The sequence below is a fragment of the Vicia villosa genome, unplaced genomic scaffold, assembly GCF_029867415.1.
Source record: "Vicia villosa cultivar HV-30 ecotype Madison, WI unplaced genomic scaffold, Vvil1.0 ctg.004104F_1_1, whole genome shotgun sequence".
Classification (NCBI taxonomy): Eukaryota; Viridiplantae; Streptophyta; class Magnoliopsida; order Fabales; family Fabaceae; genus Vicia; species Vicia villosa.
Window position 1 is genome coordinate 58,484 of NW_026706374.1, and position 24,564 is coordinate 83,047.

General features: G+C 34.9%; 3 protein-coding genes across 4 annotated transcripts; 1 reads left to right on the plus strand and 2 right to left on the minus strand.

Moving 5' to 3' along the window:
- Positions 1-1,083: 1,083 nt before the first annotated feature.
- On the minus strand, positions 1,084-3,373 carry LOC131641804 (F-box/kelch-repeat protein At1g30090-like). The gene has a single exon (XM_058912111.1). The coding sequence runs from the start codon at positions 2,509-2,511 to the stop codon at positions 1,294-1,296; it is 1,218 nt and encodes a 405-aa protein (XP_058768094.1). The 5' UTR covers positions 2,512-3,373; the 3' UTR covers positions 1,084-1,293.
- Positions 3,374-9,280: 5,907 nt separating this feature from the next.
- LOC131641802 (uncharacterized) lies at positions 9,281-17,850 on the plus strand. The gene is made up of 5 exons (XM_058912109.1): positions 9,281-9,699; positions 9,829-9,940; positions 16,186-16,278; positions 16,628-16,828; positions 16,934-17,850. The coding sequence occupies exons 1-5, from the start codon at positions 9,383-9,385 to the stop codon at positions 17,144-17,146; spliced, it is 936 nt and encodes a 311-aa protein (XP_058768092.1). The 5' UTR covers positions 9,281-9,382; the 3' UTR covers positions 17,147-17,850.
- Positions 17,851-19,130: 1,280 nt separating this feature from the next.
- LOC131641801 (exosome complex component RRP45A-like) lies at positions 19,131-23,320 on the minus strand. Of its 2 annotated transcripts, none has more exons than XM_058912107.1 (8): positions 23,135-23,320; positions 21,429-21,877; positions 21,208-21,322; positions 21,044-21,124; positions 20,769-20,957; positions 20,390-20,652; positions 20,101-20,159; positions 19,131-19,572 (listed from the first exon to the last, which is right to left on the minus strand). In XM_058912107.1, exons 2-8 carry the CDS (start codon positions 21,869-21,871, stop codon positions 19,373-19,375), a joined length of 1,350 nt encoding a protein of 449 aa, XP_058768090.1. In that variant the 5' UTR covers positions 21,872-21,877; positions 23,135-23,320; the 3' UTR covers positions 19,131-19,372. The 2 variants fall into 2 exon arrangements, with proteins under 2 accessions (XP_058768090.1, XP_058768091.1); XM_058912108.1 differs by having other exon boundaries at positions 21,429-21,899.
- Positions 23,321-24,564: the final 1,244 nt, after the last annotated feature.

Here is a 24,564-nt window from a genome sequence, read left to right on the forward strand (position 1 = left end):
TTAATTTGATGCTTGATTCTGAACAACGTTACTATTGTTGTTTCTCACCATGATTACGATCTTCTCACGAACAAAAAACAAATCTAATTTTGCGACACTTTTCTAATTGATTCAATTATCATGAACGATTAGCAAGAACTTGATTACTTCAATAAATTGCATAGTGAAAGCAGAGCATGAGGAACCTGCTATAATATCATCAAAGTAGTTTCTATATACATATTTAAGAGAAAACAAGAAGATGAATCTCAAATTTTCATTATTTATTAGAGAATTATACAAGCAACTTCTTATATACAAACTCACTAATGTCATGTGAGCATAACTAACTAAATGAATTGAAATGAGAGTCTAACTAACTAACTCAAATGAAATGCAAAAGCAATTTTGAGATTTGACAAAGCTAGTGTGAACAAACTAGTTAGTTAGTCTAGATGACTTGTACCTCAAGAAAACAGATCAACATTCTTCTTCATTTATTTATGATAATTTCTCTTTTTCTGATAATCTCTAAAAACGTTTTTTCCAAACTTCTATTTCCGCTCTTAACTCTATTTTGAAAAATATTTTAAAAAGCGAAATTTCTATTCTACTTCTCCCTCTAAACCATTCAACGCTCATATTCACCAACAAACTTTACGCCATTTATCATTGTCTACAAGTCCTAAGGCTTGTCTCTCGTTTCCAAAAAGTTATGAACCTTTGAACAAAAGAGTAGTCCACACATGTCCCTTCCTGACCAATAGGTGACATTTCATCTTAATTTGAGTTCAAATCAATAATTAAACTAACGATCACATGTTACTTACCTTCATGTCAAACTCTAAATTATTAGAGTTCTCTTTTCCTATAAATAACAAAGTTTAGACAAAAGAAAAATCCACTAAAAAAACATATTCAACAACTCCAAACTTATCTTACCCGAAAGTGAGTTTTGATATCAAGTTTCAACTACCAAACAAACAACCTCATAATGTGTTTCACCAACCAAAACCAATAAGAGAAACCAACTAGTGAAGATTTAGCACGTGGAACACACCATTCTAACTATAACAACAATAATTGAATTATGCATCTAAAGAATTTCCCTGCAAATCACTTTAACAAATGACACATTAAAAAAAAATTAAGTGTTAGAATACAACCAACATTTTTCCAAAACAACCAAAAAAAGCTATTCTAATACAACTCAAAAACTGCTTAAATTTACCTTCACATAACTATATTTAATTTACATTTTACTTAAACAACACTCATAACATAATATTACATTATAATGAGAGGAAAAAAAAACTATGCAAATAGCACCTGAGAGCTTGAAGGAGTCAGGTCAGATAAACTTTTCGGCGCATCGATTACATGCCATTGAACGCCGAAGTTCCATTTCTCCTTGTGACTTTCTTTTCGGTTTAGTTTAGTGATATGACCGACAGCAACCTGAAGATTTCGGCCAACGACGTAGATTTGAGAATCACACGAATTTACGGCAAAAGGTTTGCATATTTGCTCAGGCAAAGGAGGGCCGTCGATGGCTTCCCACGTATCAGTTTCCGCGTCATAAACCTTTAGCTTCATTCTTTCGAGCTCTGAAACGACGAATAAGTGGCCGTAAACAACCACACTTGAACCAGTCCATCCTTCTCTAAGTCCAACCGCCATATTTTCCCAACTATTCGTTCTCGGGTCGTAGACTTGTCCTCTTGGAGAAACATAAAAAGGCCATAACCATCCTTCTGTTACGAGAAGTTTCCCGTTAAGAACTGCGGCATCATAGGATGCCATTTTAGTTCCCATGTTGGCAATAGCGCGCCAACTCCCGTTTATCGGATTCATTACCTCAGCCGAATCTAGCTCGTAAAGATCATTACTATTCCCCCCAGCTACATAAACAATCCCATCGATTACTCCAGTGGCGAAAAACGACCTAGCACTGATCATCCGATTCATCACGGTCCATCGATTTTTTGTCATCTCGTATTTCAAAACCAAGTCAAGAGGACAATCCACATCCGAGACCATGCCACCGCATACATAAAGAGTACCATCGTGCGGCATCGAAACACACCTAAAACCATGAGGACAAACCTTGTCCTTACACGGCATCAACGGGATAGAGTGCCATGAAAAGTGAGTCAAATCAAGAACCTGCCATTGAATCTTTCCGGTGCACTTATGGTAAGCAAATACAAAAAGCCAAGGATCTTTCAACCCGAATTGCTTCCTATTAGTAAAAAACCTCTCTTTATTACCAAGCAACACATGCCACCTCTTGCATACAGCCCTACAAAACGAATGACTCTGAACCGGTAAACGAAGGAGACAATTGAGCGCAACATCATCAGGTAAGCCCGGTATCAACGGCTCTTCTCGTAGAGAACAATCTAACTCCAGCGACGGATTTGTCAAATCAGATTGAACCGCGGCTAACCTAAACTTAGGAGATAGTGTCATTTGAGGATCACCTAGCTTGTGAACCGGCCCTTGTTGAGACGAAAACCTAACTCGCTGCATCTTAACCTATCTCGCTGGATCGCCTATCTTTAAATCTCAGATACAAATCCAAACCCTTAACAAGACACACTAAAGCCTGTAACTTTCTATAACATATACAATTTCAAGTTTCTACTATGGCCTCAAATGGATTGGAATAACATCACATTAAATAGTAACTAGCACCCAAATTTTCAATCTAAGAGATAAGAATCTATTCCAAATCCTAATCCACAATAAAGAGTAAAAGCACTTATTCCTCTTCCACAATGATCTAAAAGCAGATAGAATATAACAAAAAAGTAAACTAATTCCTCTTCTTAAATACTCAACTTTACTAAAAGAATTTCACTATTAAAAGATGTTGGAACCTGTTTCTTCTTCATCAAAAGCTAGTAACTTTATCATGAACTGAGGCTAGGGAACCAAAAAAGCTGTGATTTTGTACTAACAGCAAAAAAACCCAATTCAGAATTCTCCTAAAAACAACACCCCAGAAGCAGAATCAAATAAAAATCTCAACTTTATCTGAAAACAGCACTAGGAAAACTAACATAAGTGTTTTTCTGAATCAAAACAAAGACAGCCTTAAATTTATGTTGATGTTTTTCTGAAACTAAACTAAAACACAGACAGGAAAAAAGGAAAGTGAAGAGGCAAAAGACCAAAAAAGTACTTACAAAAAGCAAGAAAAGTGGTTGGTGTGTAGTAAGTGATGAGATGAGATGAGATTAAAGGTAGAGTTTGGTTTCTAGGACAAGAAAGAGAGAACATAGATAAACACTAGAGAGGAAAGGGGTTACCTGTGTTTGAAGATTGTTTTGATATGATTATTGTGTGGCAAATATGAAGAGCCAGTAAAGCAGATATATGGAAAGAAAACCACGCGCTTTTTGGTTAATAGTTTCACACGAAAAGGAAAAAGGAAACAAAGGGATTGTACTAAACTTTTGTTTTTTTTAAGTTATGTTGTTATTTATGGCATATAACTATAGTAATATAATGTGCTAATTTTAGAACAAAGGGTTACTAGGTGCTGCGTCTTTGGTCAATTTTATTAGGACACCTAGTTTTAGAACACCGTTTTTTTACATCATCATCATATGTATGTGGTTTTGTTATGTTGCATACTAGAGAATTCAAGGTCGTTAGAGAAATATTTAAATGTTGCTCTTCATCATTACTAGAGGATTCATCCAATTACTACTAAAGTTTTGTTAAGTAGAGCAATATTTACATTTTACATCATCATCATTTGTGGTTTTGTTAAGTATTCAAATTCTTTTCATTCATAACTACTATAATTTTATATGTTGCACTTGTCTTAAGATGAGGGAAAGTTCATCATATTTTGATGTTTTTTCAAGATCTTCATCAGCTGACTCTTTAATTTGAAGAGCCCTGACTTTCTTATTTTTAAATTTTAAAGCAATAAGAGTTGGCTTTTTTTAAAATTTATTTTTCATCAAGATTTATCTCATGACTTCGATGTGAGCTAATGATTTTCTGGAGTTAAGACTTTTAAGCCTTTTGCTTATTTAATATCAATTTTCTTTCGTCTCCATTTCTTTTAAAGTCTCATAAGGGTTTTCTTGACATGATCTATAATAGTATAGTTTTTGTTCAACACTTTGAATCGAGAGACTACAAAGTTTGGAATCTAGAAAAACAAATTTTCCACAGTTTTATCTTCTTTCACCTTGAATAATTTGCACTGCTTATCAAAGCATTCTCTTTGAAGTTTTTCATTTGTTTGTTCCCTAGTTAAGGAGCATAGAATCATAGATATTCTTTGTTGATTTGGTGTTGATGAAGAAGAGGAACATGTATATGCTACTCTAATGGACTCAACATCCGCTTGCATGTAATTTGGTGACACAACGGATGAAAATGATGATGATGAGATATTTTCTAACTTATCTTGTGATGAACTTATTGTTACATTGAGTGTGATACTTGATAAAATTAAAAGAATTATTGTGAAAAACTTTTAAAATTCTAATGAATGTATTGATAACTTCAAGTGCACCAAGAAATTTGATGTGCGAGAAAAAGAACAATCACAATCAAAATAAATGACAACATGGAACACATTAACCTAGTAACTTTCCAAAAGTAAAGACAAATCCATAATAAATCAGAAGAATATAAAAGAAAAGAACACAAAGAAACTTGTTTACCTAATTTGATTAAACTAACCTAATATGAGAAAAGAGTAGCTCTTTGTTTTACTATGCTTCCAAAAATTGTTACATGAGGCTACAAAACAAGTTAAATGTCTTAGGTTAGTGAAAAAATAGTAATGGTTGTGGCACAAACAAGTAGGACATGCTAACTTGAGATTAGGTCAGACTTTTATAAACCTCGGATGTACTCTCTAAATCATATCTCTTTATTTTTCTTGATTACTTTATTTCCGCTGCATTGATCTCCTCATTTCCTTCGTCCTTCTATTTTTTCTTAACCTCTAACATAAACATTTTAAAAGTAAAAGTTTATTTAGTTAATCACGAATTTTGAATATCACAACTCGCCCATCTTGTGTTTGGAGTCACTTTATCAACATATTTTACATAAACATAATACATGAACTACTTTGAAACTTTATCTAGAGTTGCAAAGTTCTCTACTATCAGGCTTCTCTTAACTTTGATTTCCTTTTATTATTGATGCATTCATCAATTAAATGTTAACAATGAGTTTCTTCATAGAGACCTAAATGAAGTTGTTTATACGAAATTTCTACATGGAATTACTCAACCTAAATCTAGCCAAGCTTGTAGATCATTGAAATCTCTCTATGGACTAAAATCTTATAGTTGATAGTGGTTTGACTAATTGATTAAATTTTTTTATCATATGGATTTAAGCAAGCACAAATCGCACACACATTTTTTTATCAAATCTTCTTGTTCATTCTTTTCCTTACTAGTATATATGGAAGATATTATCCTTTATGGAACCAATTTTAGAAGATTTTGATAGACTTAAGGCAAAGCTTCTCCCTACATTACACATCAAAAATCTTGGTCAACTAAATTTTTTATTAATACTTAAGATTGCACACTCCTTTCAAGGTATTTCTCTATGTTAAATAAAGAATTGTCTTAAAATACCTAAAGATCCATGTATCACAAACCACAAGTTTGCTAGTACTCCTCTTGATTTAGCAATCAAACTTTACCAAAATTCAGGATAACCTGTATTTGATGTGAGTTTTGTTTTATTGGCTTGTTGAAAGTTTTGTTAAAAGTTTACTATACTTCACTATCACAAGGTTTGAAATCATTTTTCATTCAATAACTTATTTAGTTCATGTATGCACCTAATGAGGCTCACCTTAAAGTTACGCTACGAGTACTTCGTTATCTAAATGTTGCATTAGGTCGAGGTATTTGACTATCTCCAAGTTATTGATTTTAGGGATGCTTATTAAAGAGGTTGTGTGGAAAATAAACCCTTCATATTAGAAATTCAAGAATCAACACACAAATTCATGTTCTTTTACTGAAGTTGAATATAGATTTTTTAGTTCTGCAAAAAGGAGTTCCAATGTATTTCTTTTTTACTCCATGATTTGTCCCTAAGAATGTGTTAGGAAAATAGTTCTCTATTATGATAGTTAGAGTGCTCTACATATAGTTGCATACTTATCTTTCATAAATGCATGAAGCACCTTGATAACAATTACCACATCGTGTGTTTAAAGTTTCAAGAGTGTCTTATGTTTCTCATGCCCATTTCATCTACATCCCAGGTTACAGACGTTTTTACCAAACTTCTAATCCCTGCTTGTTTAATGAACTATATACCAAACTTGGGTTGCAGAACTTTTTCGCCCTTCATTTTATTAAGTATTGAGTTCTACCATCAGTCTATTAAATTTAGGGTTAAATATGCCAGGGGTCCCTATAAATATGCGACCCTGCAATTTTAGTCCCTCTAAAATTTTTCTTCAATGAATGGTCCTCACAAACTTTTTTGTCCCTAATATTAGTCCATCCCGTTAGTTTCCACTAACGGAGGCCGTCGTAAATCTCCTCCGACGATGCTCCTCCATCAAAACATGACCTAAGAACATCACCTCCACCCTCTTCTCAGCGCGAACCCACCCCTGGAACTCAACTCCTCTGATTTTACTCCTAACCTCTCAAATCATTGAAACTCTCATGAACCCTGAATCTTAAAAAAAAGAAAAATAAATGATGGGGAAGAAGAATCAGATGGGACAAACATAGGGGTTTTACTCAGCATGGGTCAAACATTCATGGGGTATCAGGAAAAGTTAAGGGAGATGGAGAAATCTGGATGGCCTCTATTTTTTCAATTTCCTTAGTTTTTTCCTCTATGCCTCTGTTTTTTGTTGTGTTGTTGTGTTGTTTTTGTTGTTGAGAGGTTGTGGGTGGAGTACTAAGAATGAGGATAATTGAGATTATGCGAGGAAGAGGATATTAAGTTGAAGCTCAGAGAAAGAGGTTGAGGTCGAGGGAGGTGAAGATTGCACAGAATCACTGATGGTGAGTTGTTGAATGAGAGGAAGAAGATGAAGGTGGAGCGAATGGTGAAATGGTGTGTGTTAGTGGTTCCAAATTTTTGCAGAGGGTGAAGATGGGAGATGAAGGTGTAATTGAGAATGGTTGAGGTTCTGAAGCTCAGAGAGATATATGATGCCACGTTAGTCTCCGTATGTGGAATCTAACGAGAGTGATCAATGTTGGGGACGAAAAAGTTTGTGAGGACCATTCATTGAAGAAAATTTTTAGAGTGACTAAAATTGCAGGGTCGCATATTCATAGGGACTAAAAACATCTTTAACCCTTAAATTTAATAGCATCTCCAATGAGGATATTTAAAAGAGTTTCATAATATAATAAAATATTTCTTAATTTTTTTTTTACTACTGGAGGAACTATAATTAATGTGATACATTGGATAACAAAGAAATGATTAAAATAATTTAAATAAGCCGTTTCATAAATTTAATAAAAATTAATGTTATAATGAAAGCATAAATTGCTTAAGGTTTTCTTTGAGAGTTTGAAAGGGAAGGGAGGGGAGGACTTTGAAAAATAGGAAGGATTGAGTGAAAAGAATAGAAAGATTTTGGTTGGGAGGGTTTTAGAGGATTTGTTTTTCTTCATAACTCCAAAACCCCTCTAATTTCGGGGAACTCAAAATTTATATTAAAAGAGGGTTTTGGAAGGTTTTGGAGGACTTACATACATTTTCAAAATATTTTTTATGTTGTTATAGTATTCTCAAAATTATAAATACATTAATAATAAACACTATTTTATGGTTCTATACAAAATCATTTTTTCAAAAAATGTCAAATGTTTTTCTATATTTTTTTTTAAAATTCGTTTTCCGAAGTCTTTCCCTCTCATCCAAACTCGTAAACAATGCCTAAGAGTTACAAGTTTTATCATCATTTAGCTAAAATATAAATAAATTACATAAATATGACATGACATCCTAAATATTACCTTTTTTTCTACCAGGCTATAGAAGAAACAGAAAAAAGAGCAAAAGAAAGTTACAATCGCATCTCGCTACAAGGATGTTACTCAACCCTTGAGGGAGAAATGAATGAATCAGAAGGTTGATGTCACTAGAGGTTCCGAACTTTGTCATGAAATCAGCGTTTTGGTTTCCTTCTTTCAGAGTGCGGATGACTCTAAACTTGGAGTTTTATAAGATAATGTCCTTAATACTTTGAATCAATATGACATATTTATGGTACTTATTTAAGGGGTTCTCAATGAGGCTAATATTAAGGGAAGAGTCAGGGTAGCAAGTTGAGTTAGTAATGCTCATACCTTTGACTAAAGTAAGCCCTTGATAGATGACCCACAATTTTGCATGGAGGATAAGAATTTGGTATGTAACCAAATAAACCACATTGCCAAATTCTATTAGATGTAAGCACGGTATCACTAAGCTAGCCTGAGTTGGAGTGCCATTACAACTATCATCTACATTAATGATATTGCAAGAGTACTTTTGTAAACTTCAAGAGTTGAAGTGATTATCTATGTGCTCGGGAGGATTGCTGAAGCAAGTGATGAAAGAATCTGCCATAGAGTAGACAATCAATGTGAATATATATCTTAGAATAATTTTGTAAGCGATACAAACAACATTACAATTTTTCCAAGTCCACCAAATTCCCACGATAAAGAAATTGTGATAGGTACCATGTATCTTGTTTTTTATCCAAGAGTGATCATTTTGGCTCAAGAAGAAATCTGGATGATTAAATTCAAGTTGCAATCAAAAGTTTTTGAAATCCATGCGATCACAAATATAATGGAGGAAAGTCTTCTTTTTAAAATCATATCTAATATACAAAATCAAGAGAACTATGTTTCGATGATGAAGGAGAGAAAGTGTGAAGAACTTTATTATTTATAAGAAGCTAATTTCCATATCAAATTTTGAGATTGGTATATTGTATGGAATTGATAAATAAATTCTCCCCCAAACTTTTTCTTACTCAAATTCTCCTCCAAACTTAGTCTACACTTTATGGGACATTTGAGATTAAAAAACGAAAATCACACGATTGTACTAAGTGTCTGTTTGCTTTTACGCTTCCAATAGCCTAGACGTACATTTTTTCAACACTCCAATTTGGAGCTTCAGCTTTTTCACATAATTTTCACGTCAAAAATGTCTTGGGACGCGAGAAATGGCTTACAAAAGCTGTTCCAAACACATGCTAAGTCCACGTAGGAATATTTCATCATCATAAACGTATGGTCTATCCATGCTTCATTGATATCGAATCAAGTACTCCATATAAACTTAAAAACAAAAAATAAGCCACTTGTCTCAAGTCCCCAAAATTAACATCCACAAGCTAGAAATTATTTTTTATCATTAAAAAAAAATGGAATTACTTTATCTTCTATGCTCCATAGTCTCCACTTCCTTCACAACTCTTATTCTATCTCTCATTCTCCCTTTCCACGCGCTACTGCGTCGCTTATTATCCTCACGCGCCGCTTCTTCTTCTTCCACGGACCAACCTGAACCCGTATCTCTCTATGAAGGTACAGTCTATCATCAGCGCCGTCACCCAGTTCACCACTCCTTTCAATACCGTGTTCGCTACGCGCTTATTGACCTCGACCGTGAAACTCACGCGCCTCCCAATCATCTTTCTCCCAATGAAGCTCGTCAAATTACCGGTACCAATGGACCCATGTAATTTATTTTCTTTATTCTTTACTTTTTCCCTATTGGGTTCCTTCAGAGCCATTCAAAATTTCAACTTTTCTTTGTTGTGAAGTTTTTGATTTGAAATTGATTCGTTTGTTGAACATGATTTTGTAGTTTGCTTTTGACGATTCCACCTAGTGTGGGATATGAACAGAATCCATTGAGTGTGTATTATTGCTATGATGTTGAAGAGTCTGCCACATGTTTGAAGAAATGCATTGCTGAGGTTTGTGATAATTACACTCCCTTTACTTAGTTTCTGATGCTTTTTCAATTTGTGCATATCATTAGTGGTTCATCTTTTTTCACTACCAACATCATTTCCCTTGCTCAAACTGATGACTACGCTGTCTCTAAATATAGGAGCATTGGCTCTCATTGGTGGGACCTGGTAATAATATGAAAAATGAGTAAATTGAATGTAATCAATATCGTCGGTGTCCGGCACTCACATGTGGTGGACACCAGACGCGTCTTTGTTCAAAGGTGTCAGTGTTTTTAGCCAAAGTCCCTCCTTGTTTGTCCGTGTACTTGTTTTAATGATTTGCACGGTCTTGCATATGATTTGTAGGATCTATATGCTTTTGCACATCAGTAGTCTTTTGATAGAACCCTGGGAAGCCTAACAATTGAGCTGAAAAGGAAGTTAAAGAAGGAGTAGTAGTGACATGGCATATGATTCCACTAGCATTATTTAGGAGTGGAGTGAAATGTCTTAATGATTAGAGTGAGAGGGGTGAGGAAAGGCATTCATAAGTTGTACCAGTATAGATGATTAAATATAAACCAAAGTGAAATACAATGAACACTATGATTTTTGTTAACCCAGTTCGGCTATAGAGTAACTATAGTTCCCTTTATTTTAGTGTTATGAGTTAATTAGGATTCCAGTGTTACAAGCTATATATATAGTACTCAAGTTCAATTTACCTAAACCCTAATCCCCAGTTATTCTCAACAAACAATTACTCTACCATACTTATCTCAACAATATGAGCTATACTCAACTTAATGTCAATAATTCTTGGCTTCATACTTTTCTCATTATTATTTCTCGTATATATAAAGGTTACAGGGCTATATCGGTAATTACACTAAATAATTACATTTAAACTAATTCCTATTCACATCCCCCCTCAAATTGATGCTGCTTGTCAATGAGCATCAATTTGCTAACAAGAAACTGATGACGTGGACGCGGAACAACCTTGGTAAGAATATCTGCAATCTGCAACTGAGTACTGACATGAGGAAGTGATATTATTCTGTCATCATAAGCGTCACGGATTGAGTGACAATCAACTTCAATATGTTTGGTGCGTTCATGAAAAACAGGATTCGCAACAATTTGGATGGCACTTGTATTGTCAGCATAAAGTGAAGTTGGCTCTATTTGAGGAAATCCAAGTTCAGCCAAAAGACCACGAAGCCAAATTATTTCAGAACAAGCAGCAGACATGGCACGATACTCAGATTCAGTAGAAGATTTAGAGACTCTCGCTTGTTTCTTACTTTTCCATGAGATCAATGAAGAGCCAAGAAACATGCACCAACCAGTGACAGATCGTCGAGTATCAGGGCACCCTGCCCAATCGGCATCACTATAAGCACTCAATTTAGGAGGAACTCCAGTAGGAAAGAATAAACCACGATGAGAGCTTCCCTTCAAGTAACGAATTATACGACGAACTGCTGCCAAGTGAAGGTGGCGAGGAGAGTGCATGAATTGACTTACTTGTTGAACAGCAAATGATATGTCAGGGCGAGTAATAGTCAAGTAATTAAGGCTACCCACGAGTTGACGATACAATAAGGGATCATGCAACAGATCACCATCATCACGATGATATTTAACATTAACCTCAAGAGGAGTATCCACTGGATTAGCCGATTGCAGACCAGCCATAGAAATTAAATCTGTGGCATACTTGTGTTGATGGAGGAATATGCCCTTGGATGTAGAATGAACCTCAAGACCAAGAAAATAATGCAAATTACCAAGATCTTTCATATGAAACGCTGCTTGTAACTGCTGTTTAAGGCTTTGAATGGAAGCATGATCAGAACCAGTAATAATCATATCATCAACATACAGAAGAAGTAGGACAATTCCAGTAGATGTTCTATGAATAAATAGAGAAGAATCGTACTGACTCTGAGTAAAGGAAAACCCAAGTAGAGTGGAGCGAAATTTTTCATACCATGCTCTAGGCGCTTGTTTCAAACCATATAAGGAGCGTTTGAGCTTGCACACACCCTTAGATAACGGAAATAAACCTTGAGGAGGAGTCATATAAATATCTTCCGCCAGGTCACCATGAAGAAAAGCATTTTTCACATCTAATTGATGAAGAGCCCACCCGTTAGAAGCAGCTATAGAGAGTACCGTACGAACATATGTCATTTTAGCAACCGGTGCAAATGTCTCATCATAATCAATTCCATATTCCTGCTTGTTTCCTAAGGCAACTAAGCGAGCCTTGAAACGGTTGAGGGACCCATCAGAATTCAATTTCACAGAATACACTCATTTGCAGCCAATGGGTTTAACATCAGGAGGACAAGAGACAATATCCCATGTGAAATTCTCTTGAAGAGCTTGAAGTTCCTCATTCATTGCTTTTATCCAACGTACATCTTTAACAGCCTGTGATTAGCAAGTAGGAATAGATATGCTAGAGAGTGTGGCAGTCAGAGAAGTATGTGAGGAATCATACCTGTCTGGTGAATATCTATCTGGTGCTCGAGATATTCGACCAGAACGTCGTGGTTCAACCGTTACAGGATCAGGTGGCGGTTCAGCGTCGGGAAGGGGTGTGGGAACCTGCTGTTTGTGTTTTCTGACATATACATGACCTGGTTTATAGCGTTCTATAGATTGAGGCATAATAGAAAACTTAGGAAGAGTAACAATATCATTCATGACAGGAGAAACACATGGAAACATAAACTGATTATCAAAAAATGTCACATTCCTAGAAATGCGAAAACGATGGTTAGTGACATCATAACACACAAATCCCTTATGAGAGTGACTATACCCCATAAACGCACATTGAACAGACTGCGCTCCAAGCTTATGTCTTTCAAATGGAGGTAAGTGAACAAAACAAACACATCCAAAAGTATGTAAATCATTATAATTAGGCTGAATTTTAAAAAGACGAAAAAAAGGAGAATCGATATCAATAACCGTAGAAGGAAGACGATTGATCAAGAAGACAGCTGTGGAAAGAGCCTCCACCCAAAATCGGGGTGGTACAGAAGCTTGAAGAAGTAAAGTGCGGGTCACATCAAACAAATGACGATTCTTGCGTTCTGCCATCCCATTTTGTTGGGGGGTATTGGGACAAGATCGTTGAGACAAAATGCCTTTTTGTTGAAGAAATTCTTGAAACTCACGAGACATGTACTCACCACCAGAATCAGAGCGAAAAATTTTAACATTTTCATGAAATTGAGTTTCAACATATGTCAGAAATTTCTTAAACATAGAAAACACTTCAGATTTAGATCGAAGAAAATATATCCAAGTAAAACGACTATAATCATCAATAAATGTGACAAAATATTTATAGCGAGCATGAGAAACTACAGGAGACATACCCCATACATCACTATGAATCATTTCAAAACAAGAGGAAGCCCGATAAGCACCAGACGGAAAAGGAAGTGTTTTACTTTTAGCTAATTTGCAAACAGAACATGAAAGAGAGGCATTAGAAACAACATTTTTATTTCCCAATAAACCATTTTTAAATAAATGAGATAAAACAGCAGAGTTAGGATGACCCAATTTTCTATGCCAATCCTCATAAGAATTCAAGACATTATTACAAACAAGAGATAAATGACTAGAAATAAACTGAAGTGGAAACAGTCTTCCCACTTTAGGCCCCTTCGCAACCACCTTCCCCGACACCTGTTCCTGCACAAGGCAACCATCACGAGAAAAATTTACATTACAATTATTATCAACCAATTGACCAACAGATAATAAATTGGAAGCAAGTCCAGGTGCTACAAACACATCCCGAAAATCAGAGTTGAGGTCACCAACATTCGTGATAGAGAGAGCATTACCATCCGCAATTTGAATTTTCTGATTACCATGGTAAGAATGTAAATTGTGCAAGTATTCAGAAGAGGCTGTCATGTGATTGGATGCACCAGAATCAAGAAACCACGGGCAGGAAACATTCGAAGACTTACCCTGAATTCCCAAGGTTGAAAGAGCGGAAAGTACCATCTGTTGGATTATTTCAGGTTGGAGAGCACCACCATTAGATGGATTGATGATGGAAGGACCAACTGCAGAGCTTGTACTAGCAGGAAATGCTTGCACCGAACGTTGTGCTGATCGTGGAGGACGGGTGGGACAATCAGAGATAATATGGTCCCGCTGCTTGCAATAATTACAAAACTTCTTACTGCAACTCTGAGCAAAATGTCCAAATTGTTTGCAAGAGAAACATTGGACATGTCGAATATCACGACCTTTACCTCTACTCTGAGGAGCATATGCAAACATAGCAGACTCAGAAATGACAACATCGTGAGACAAGGATCCTTGAGTAGCAAGACGTTGTTCCTCTCTGAGAAGTTCACCAACACATGTATCTAAAGAAGGAACAGGATTCCTATTCAGCAGAGCACCTCTGACAACCTCAAATTTTGCACGAAGCTTCATGAGAAATTGATCTCGCCTACTAGTATTGTAGACCTCTTGGGCATCCGCGAGAGAACTCTTGGGAACATCAACATGTATAATCGCAGAGTGTTCTGTCCACAAATTCAAAAAACCAGAATAATATTCTTGAACGGACAGATTGCCTTGTTTGTAATTGGCAATGTCTAGCTCCAATTGAAAACGTTTGGCCGCGTTGTCTAGGTTATAGATACACTTCAAGTAGTTCCACATTTCTTGGGCAGTGGAAAAAGATCGCAAATTATTAATCATGTGAGGATCAATAGTACCGAGAATCCAAGTGATAATCTGAGCATCTTCTATTTCCCATGCATCTAAGTCAGTTGTCTCTAACGGTGCCAAAGAGACATCGTCCAAGTGACTCCATAATCCTTTCCCTTTGACATACATCCGAAACTGAAATTCCCAAACAAGATAATTCTTTCCGGTAAAACGAACACAAATATGATCTATCTATTCTTCGGAAGCCATAATATCAGAGATGACTTAAGAACAATTTTGTTAACGTAACAATTTTGTTAACGTGAAACAAGAAACACCAACGGAACACTGAAGAAAATACTTGCCGACACCAAATCAACACCCCAATTCAGGATACTCGCCGACACCAAGTCAAAACCCTAATTCAGAATACTTGCCGACACCGAATCAAAACCCTAATTCAGAATACTTGCCGACACCGAGTCAAAACCCTAATTCAGAATACTTGCCGACACCGATACGATAACACGATCAAAGCAAACACGATTTGTAAGCACCCGAGATTAGAATCGCAATCTTGGAAGAGATTACCGAGAACCGAGAACCGAGATGATTTCAATTACCGAGAAACGAGATCTACCGAGACGATTTCAAGAGCGACCCAGTGGGGTGTCGCTGAATAAAGCCAAGATTAACCTAAAACTCACAGGTTTGATCGAAAACCTACTGATACCATGTCAATAATTCTTGGCTTCATACTTTTCTCATTATTATTTCTCGTATATATAAAGGTTACAGGGCTATATCGGTAATTACACTAAATAATTACATTTAAACTAATTCCTATTCACACTTAAGTATTGTTAGAGTTGGTTAGGAGAGTTTTCTCTCTTGTTAGGAATTCGTCGATTATGGTTTATCCTTTCATTTTGCTATTCCATTATTATAGAGCTTCTGAATTTAGCTCAATTACAATTCCAGCCCACTATTGTTTCTCGCCCACGAACTTCCTTTTTGTAAATCTGATATTTTACTCCCAAAGTTTCAAAATATGGGACATCTGCTCACTTTAAATTTCAGGATCAAAAGAAGATTTACAGTTATTAGAAGTATTTTAGTAAAGAACAAAGTAATAATGTTAAAAATTTGAAAGAGACCCTGGCCTGAACAACTCACAAACACAATTTTGAACAACAACATATTTAGAGACATGGTTAGTATAATAAATCCTTAGAAATCAAGGTTACACTCATAAGAGCCTTTAGAACAAATCCGGTCCAAGTAAGGTTGTGGTAGTAATAATAAGACCTATCTATAGATTTGGATCTTCGATTGAGTTTCACTTTTTGGTATTTGGTGTTCAATTGCATATATTTTCTTTCTAAGATTTCTCTCGAGGGAAAAGCAGTCGGTGGTGTTATTCACTTTTGTGTGGGATATGTAATTGAACTCTAATGGAGTATTTGATAACTCAAAACCGTCGTTTTCCATTTCTATTAATATTGGCATTAAGTAGAGTTTAGTGAAACTGCTTATTTTGTTTGTTTGTTTGTTTGTTGCAGGTAACAAATACACCATGGGCTGAAAGAGTAACCTTTATTTTCAATCCACATTCTGATTTAGTGGCCAAAGCTTTGCATGTCAGTCCTTTTATGGTATGTAAATTGTGCCTTTCCTATGCAGATTTTAGGATCCTTTGGGTCAAATTGATATTTGTTCTCTAACTTTATCCATGTATTGAGAACACAACAATTACTTCCTCTGAGTTTCACCCAATTCTTATTTTGTTCTCCTCTTCTTTTGCTCATTGTGTAGTATTGCTTCAAACTGAGAAAAACCATACATAGATAATAAATAAGGGGAATAATCCTAGTTTTAATAATAATAAACAAATATCATGGTTGGCATTAGATGCTTGACCTACATGGTTAACTTATAAAAATGACAACAAATTATTGTAGTTTTCTGCATTCTATCAGTAAGCATATCCCTGATCTATGACAGGATATGCTTGGAAGTTGGAACATTAAAGCAAGTGAACCCGGAGATAATCTTAGCATATCAATTTCAGTTCATCATCCTGAGTTTGGAAACTATTTTACTGCTAGTTTGAAAGCCAAAAAGCTGCACTCGTCATCAGCGTCAGATCATGCAGTTTTCTTTTGGTTGATGCCTCATAAGGTTGCGGTGTGGATATATTGGCATGTAAGCTTCAGTTTTACTCTACAATCCTGTTTCCGTGTTTTTAACGACAAGTATTTTGTGCCATTTCTGTTATGTTATAATGTCTTTTATTTGTTCATCCTCCAGGCTATAAAGCTGTGGTGGAAGAATGTACAGTTTATACAACACCCTAGATATGCGACTCCGATGTACAGAGACGAAGCTTTAATACGAGATAGAAATCTGCAGTGTTGTGGATTCAGTGCACTAGGAGAAAACAACAAGGATGGTTTATTATCTGAAGTAAAACCTAGAGACAGGTGGTTTAGATGGAATGATGCTAAATGGCCTTGGTCATAGAAAATAGCAAGCAAACATTCCCAAAGGTTAAACATGTAGTTTTACTTTGTATTCTGGTTGGTCTGTACTATTGTCTATCATCACTTTGTTTGAAATGTCTCATTATTACCCTTTTTTTTAGGACACTGATTTTCTGCAGTCATATCAACCTTCATTCGCACATTCAGTCGTATTTGACCGTCAGATTTTGATCAGACAGTTCCAATTTTAAAACTGGAAAAACAAATTCGATTTTTCCAAAATAATTTATGTGAGCAACTTATAAATATATAAAAATAATTTATGCAAGTTTATGAATAAATGTTTATTTTAGTAAAGATTTAGAAAATGTTTATCCAACCAACGACTTCCTCCATTTTAAAATGAGTGTCGTTTAAGATTTTTGCATATAGATTAAGGAATGTAATTATAGTGTTATAAGATATTGCACATTTACTATATTAACCTTATATTAACCTTATGTTGAAAGTAGTGAAGAGAACAAAAAGTAAAGGATAAAATTGGAAAAATCATAATCATTATTATATTGAAAGATGAGAATGATATTTATTTTAAAATAAATTTTATTTGTTAAAACGACTCTGATTTTGAAATGGAGGGAGCAGATTCTAAATCGAAGAAGGAATATCCCAGCAAAATCAGTTGGCCCTGGGCTTCATCTTCAATGATTGTGACTAAAATAGAACCTAATTAATCAAGTTCTCATAGTCACACAGAAAGATTTGGCAAGAAAATCTCATTCAATTCAACACAAGTAACAAAGACATTTAGTTATCTATATAAGTTGCATATAACTAACATGTAATTGAAATGTAACAAACCAAATTTCTAACAAAGCAGAATCACATGACATGATCAATAATTTAATATTTAAAAACCAACAACTAAATGATCAAAACTAAACATCATAGTATCATCTCTCTATAGAGTAGGGATCCACTATATTTCTTACCCTCCATTTCTTTTCCATTACTATAGTTTTGTGTGCATAAAGTTAAATAAATTATAAAGGTATACTATAATCTACCACTACCACCAGCGCCGCCAGACATCTCGTTCACAGTTTCTTTTCATACTCGGTCAATATGTATTTATTAATCTCAATCATGCACCTTACGCTCCACTCGGCCATCATTTAAAAGACGAATATTTAAAATTTGTTTATTCAGTTCCATCAAATCAATCTATTCTAAGAGAGAAAAGTGGCTCTATGATTTACTATATTTTAAAAAAATTAAGAGAAATTGTAAGACACATTGAAAAAAAATTGTCTCAAATTAAACGTTAGTTTACATTTTACAATGCAACATTAATAATATTTATTCCAATATAACTTCTATCATTTTACTATTTTTTTTTAATTCTTTAAATTTATCTTTTATGTGTAATAAATAAAAGACTATATTGTAAAGTCATACATAATTTGTCATTTTTATATAAATTTTTTTTTTTTTTAATTTTTGTAAAAATTTTAAAATGTCTTATATATTTAGGATGGAGATAGCAATTGTTTAGAATCGTTGAAGAATAAGAATTTATTTTAAAATAACAAAATGCATTAGAATAAAATGCAACAATGATCTTTATTTAAGAATTGTGCAAATTAAAGATATTTCAATGGGAATTGGAATTTTATCTAAGAATTAAAGGACACAATTTGATTCAACTTCTAGAAAGAGTAACCTTTGTTTTCAATCCACCTTCTGATTTAGTGGCCAAAACTTTGCATGGCAGTCCTTTTATGGTATGTAAATGTTTCTTATCCAGATTTTTGGATACTAAGGTTCAAATTGCTATTTGCTCTGTAGTTTTATTTATGTACTGATAAAATTTTAGTCACTTCTTTGCATTATTTTCTTCTCCCTGAAACTGAACTGTGACAGGATATACATGGATGTTGGAATATCATAACAAGTGATTCTGGAGAGAACCTTAGTATATCAGTTTCAGTTCAACACCCTGAGTTTGAAAACCACTTTACTGCTAGTCTGAAAATCAAGAAGTTGTGATGTGGAAACTATTTTACAGCATTCCTCCCAGTTGATCATAATTTCTTACATTGCCATTTTGTACCTTCTGTTCTGGTATAGTACAGTTAATAAAAGTTCCCCTTTCTTTAGTCAAAACTGATTTTGGCATGCCTAAATTCACAAACAAACAGACTATCTTTCATTGCCCATCAAAATTTTACAGCATAATGTGTCAACTGACTGCACATTTCATCGCTTAATTTCCACTATTGGAAGATCTTTTTTTCTTCCTCTTGTTTTTGGGCTTGACAGCATCCTTCAGAGTCTTACCTTCATTACTCTGCGCAGCAGTTAGAGCTGTGTCAATTGATTCCGAATCTGCCTTGATTTCCTGTGCTGGTTCTTCCGCCTTAGTCTCCCGTCTTGAATCCTTTTGTTTACTAGGAGTTGATTGTCCTGCTTATTTTAGATCAGTTCTAGTCAGTGAAATTTTGTACTTGTTAAATAACGTAAATACGTGCATAAACTATATGAAGCACATACACCAATGATAATTAAATATTGAAATTTTAAAGGGGAGTCCAACCAAAAGCACAGATGAAATCAACAAGGGAAATGATGCATATTTAAATGAAAACTTTACAAACCCTTCACAGAATAATGAATATCTGGTGTAGATATATGGTTGCTTAAAGTTATGGATAACTTTACATCTCAGCCACTAAATTATTGTTTTGAACTTGTGAGAGTTTTGTTTGAGCATGCATAATTTCTCAATCAACAAAGCCTCCAAAATATCAAAATAATTCTAAAACATCCAATTGGACACTCATATTCAAACAAATTAGTAGCCTAAGAAATGCAAGAGTTCAGTTTTTCGGAATTTTGGAAATATCCCCAAGTGCAAGCAAATAGAGTCACTGGTGCAATCAAAAGCCACATAAACAGGCAAAATTACAATGAAGATGAAAGAGAGGCAATTACCACGAGAAGCTAGAGAAGCTTTTAGAAGATCTGAATTGACGCACTCTGAATAGGGATCCCTGAGAAGTGAAAGACCAAGTATACGTTATTCTCAATATATCCAAATCTCATAATGGTAAAAACCAAAACGGCCAACAATACTACTAATTAACTTCAGCAGTTCACGTCCTGTGAATGTTACTTTAACAGCTTATGCCATATAGGTTTACAAATTATCTATACGTTGGCTATATGAATGAACTAAACAACAAACAAGAAGCTATTAGCTCTTGGTGAACTGACACCTTACCAGCTTGAGGGACCGCCAATGAAATTCTTTGAGCTTCCATCCTTCTTGTTATTCTGTCCTTGTTCTGATGAGGAAGCATCACATTCCATCAAACTCGCCCCATCTTTTAGCTTCAATTGGGCTAGATGACTGCCATCTTTATCAGCATCTGATTGATTTTGTTTGGGAGCTAATCTGGCAGTGGTTCCGCATACATCCACGGCTACAGAGGAAGAATGGCGTTTAATCTTTTGTAGTGCTCTTTCAGTGTTCTGCTTTTCAACCTATACCAATTAAGACAATAAAAAGAGAGATGACTAACTAAATGCATCGATCGGTTCATAAGCATTAAAAGCAAAATGATGTCCTCGAAACTTAAGCATAAAAAAGGAGAACTCACTGCATCCTTTATCTTGGCTGTAATATCACCAGCTTTAACATGAGCAAGTTTCAAGCAATGCATGATAACCCGTTGAGAGACTCCCTGCCCCCCAGGCTTTTGAATGGCACAAACATCACCATTTGCATTAAGTGTTGTAGTCATGCGTCCGGTCATTACAGCCTCTTCACGGTATGTCGGATCCAAGACCTATTGAGCGTCAAATAAAATCAGAGGACTCATCATATATGTTCCCATATGTGCCAAAAGAATTACAGAGAGAGAAAGATCTGTACCACAAGATTTTCATTACTGAAAAATCCAAAGGTGACAGCAATTGGAAGATGGTGTATAATCAAAGGGAGTGGCTCGCGCTCCTGCAATGCATATATATAACAGTTAAGGAAGCTAAATAGAAATCGGGGGCGAAAGGACAAACTGTTAAACTGAAGAAGCTAACCTCAGGAGGATGCACTACAACTTGTTGACCATCCTCTCCCCCCAATGAGCATTCAGGCCTTCTGAATGTCATCAAAGAAGCCAATGCAGCAATATTTGCAGCATCAACAAGATTCCTATTCACAAATTAAAACATAATAATAATTAGTCTTAGTTTGTATATAAGCAAATTGGTAAGTTGGTTAGAAAGAAAAATAGAACAGAAGCAAAGCTGATTCTCACCCTGCATTGTCCAATATATGGATATCAATGCGAATAGCCCACACAAGTTTGGCAGAAAGAATGCAGAGTGATTCAGTGTCAATGGCTCTGCTTTCCCGTAAACCGCGGTCTACAATCCGTCCTAACTCAACGGCAGATTCTCCAGGACGGCCAGGCTCAAAGGAAGGATCAGCCATGGGAGAGAATTCAGTGAAGATGGAAAATGTACCTTCATTAGGCCTATCTCTGTAAGGCTGCACAAGTTGACCACTCACAAAACCCATCACACGTGTCTCACCCAATTGGACCTCTGCGGATCCATTATCCCTTCCAAATTTAATGTTTAACTTGCGATAATCCAAGGGGCCACGGCCATCCACTCGAAGATCTGATAGTAGAGCACTTTCAATGAATTTTTTTTCGTTAACTGTCAACCGCCAACAATTAGCTAATCTCTGCTCCATGTCTCTCTGCTTAACAAAAAGAAAAAGGCTGATAACCAAGTAAGCAAGGTAGTTAGATTTTTATTGAAGGGGGAGAGTATCGTATTTGGAATGAATGCTGTAGTCGTGTTGCGTTTTGTGTTTTAGGGTTAGGAAAGAGAGAACTTAAGTAAAACAAAAAAATGGGTTCACTTAAAAAAATTCAACCCGGTTAGAAAGCCCAAAAAAACAGGCCCAGCACTATGGTTTTTACGATCTTACCTTAAAGGTCTCGATCTTGACTACAAAAGCACACAAAAAAGTTTTTTGTAAGAACTTGGCACTAAAAGGGAATTTCAGATCGTAAAATCTTGCGATCTTGACTACATTGCAAGTAAGAATGCAATTAAAAAAAACAATGCTTTCATGAACCAGAAACGATAAAACACCAAAACAAGGTAAACCAAACCCCTCACATATCATAAAACTCCAAAATAAAGTCACAATACAATGCAAGTCAGTATTCCATATTTTCTGATTTCAAAACTTCAATTGCAGACCAAGAAAGAACAAACGGTACCTCCGTCATTATAAGAATCTCCAATTAAGAACCAAACTTTTCAAAGTTGAATTGTCCCATATCACCTAAACTACTAAAATCATTTATACAACAATTCCAAATCCAACTTCAAAACCTAAGTTTGACATCTAAATCAAAACATTTGAACTCTAAGTTGTTTTTATTTTTGTATAACAAAGACATAATAATCCATGATCATATTAAAAATAAAAGTTAAATTTATTAAGAAATTGAACAAAATCAACAAGTAGGCCATAAACTATGGGTAACAAGAATGAACAATTTGGTTCAAAATTAACAACCCTTAACCCATAGCAATTGACACATAGTAATTGAAACAAAAAAAAAATGCAAATCTTATAGCAACCTAATACGAAGGAAATCTAAACCATGAAGTAATATTTCCTTTGTTTATCAAAGGAGAACAGAATTTACTCTTGGGTTGTTTTGGAATTAACATTTTGAAGCTTGAAAACTGCTTATTCACTAAGAAGTTAGGAAGATTTATTTTATACTAATGTCAAATATTTAGGGATGATTGTGTATGAGTTCCAATATTATCTTATAGCAATCTACTTGTTTATTCAAAACCATGAAGTAATATTTTTTTTTGGTAACATGTATGAACCTCATTGAGGCATTTTCAGAAACACCGTGTGTGAGGGCGAATGAATGTTGATTTTCGAAAAACTAGAGATTAAAGAGAGATGGAGAGAGAAGAGTACCTAGGTTGAAGAAAAATAGAACTGCTGAACGGGAAGAAGAAAGAGTGGTGAACGTTCTCGCTGGTTCTGACGGCCGACTTCCGACTCCGTTTCCGGCGGCTTTTGCTTTTCACGGCGAAGCTTAGGTCAGTGCTTGTTTTAGGGTTTTAGCTGGAGTGAATAAAAAAATTTAGTCTTGTAAAGAACACACAGAACTGATAAAAAATTATAAAATAATAATTATCGTTAAAAACATTTTATTTATTTTGTGTATATTTTATTTAAGAAATAAAAATTATATTTAGATTTGTTAATTTTTAAATTTTGCTTTGAAAATGAGTGGGTTTCTAATACGATAAATTTACCCTTTTAATTCTGATATTTCAATATGAGTTTTGTTAATAGGTTTTAAAATTTGTATCGTGAAAAGGGGATGAATTTGTGAAGATACAAATCCACCCTTTTTCAATTTTGATATTCTTATCCTATTTCTCTAAATAAATATTTTTTAGACCCTTTTCAATTTTGATATTCTTATCTTATTTCTCTAAATAAATATTTTTTAGGATAAAATTTAGGTGCAGTTTCAATTGTGCTGTTGATGTTTTTTTCCAATTATAAGATGACATCTGTACAAAACATGATGTCACATTCAAATTTGTTAAAAAACACAAGTTTGTCGTGCATTTATTTTTAAGAATATGGAACATTAAGTCCACGTGTTATATCATGAATGGAGGACAGTATTAATAGCATGTAAGCAACCGTATATAAGTTTAGTCCTATTTTTTAAAGTATTTTATTATATTTTAATAGATGAAAATAGTATAATTTTATTATATTTTAATATACGAAAATAGTAGGGTCTTAATCGGGTATTTGCATTGCAATTGTAAGCGATCATGCCGCAATCAATCACTTATGTTGACATAGAAAGTTGTGTTTTACCTCGAATCTTGCTACAATCCAATTAGATTGTGACTCAATCAATATTTCTAAGTGTTTGCCATTTTATTGGCTGAATGGACCGTGCCACGATCCATGATGATCACATCGCGGTTGAATGGATTCTTCCTTTTTCTTTAGGAACACATGGTCTCACACGTATTAACACATGGTCTCAAACGTATTATTGCATGTGCCACTTTATTAGCACGGGTTTAGGTCGGAAGGAAATCGATTTCCCCCAACTGGGTAATCGATTTCCACAATAGAAATTTAAACCAGAAAACTAAAAAAGCTTCAAGAAATTGATTTCCCCAAACTGGGTAATCGATATCATCTTCGACAGTTTGTTTTTTCAGACTTCCAGAAGTGCTTTTCAAATAAGCTGCTTTTCACGAAACGGTCTCAAAAGCTTCCACAATGCATTTGAATTATCAATGACTTCGATACACCACCTTAATTCAAATGCTTCAAGTTTTTCATACCTAAACTTGTCACTAGCTTCT

Coding starts and splice junctions, on each gene's coding strand:
- LOC131641804 (XM_058912111.1), bottom strand. CDS start 2,511: ATGCAGCGAGTTAGGTTTTCGTCTCAACAAGGGCCGGTTCACAAGCTA.
- LOC131641802 (XM_058912109.1), top strand. CDS start 9,383: ATGGAATTACTTTATCTTCTATGCTCCATAGTCTCCACTTCCTTCACA. Junction 9,700..9,828: donor ACCGGTACCAATGGACCCAT/GTAATTTATTTT, acceptor ATGATTTTGTAG/TTTGCTTTTGACGATTCCAC. Junction 9,941..16,185: donor TGAAGAAATGCATTGCTGAG/GTTTGTGATAAT, acceptor TGTTTGTTGCAG/GTAACAAATACACCATGGGC.
- LOC131641801 (XM_058912107.1), bottom strand. CDS start 21,871: ATGGAGCAGAGATTAGCTAATTGTTGGCGGTTGACAGTTAACGAAAAA. Junction 21,125..21,207: donor TTGTAGTGCATCCTCCTGAG/GTTAGCTTCTTC, acceptor TATGCATTGCAG/GAGCGCGAGCCACTCCCTTT. Junction 20,160..20,389: donor ATTGGCGGTCCCTCAAGCTG/GTAAGGTGTCAG, acceptor TTCACTTCTCAG/GGATCCCTATTCAGAGTGCG.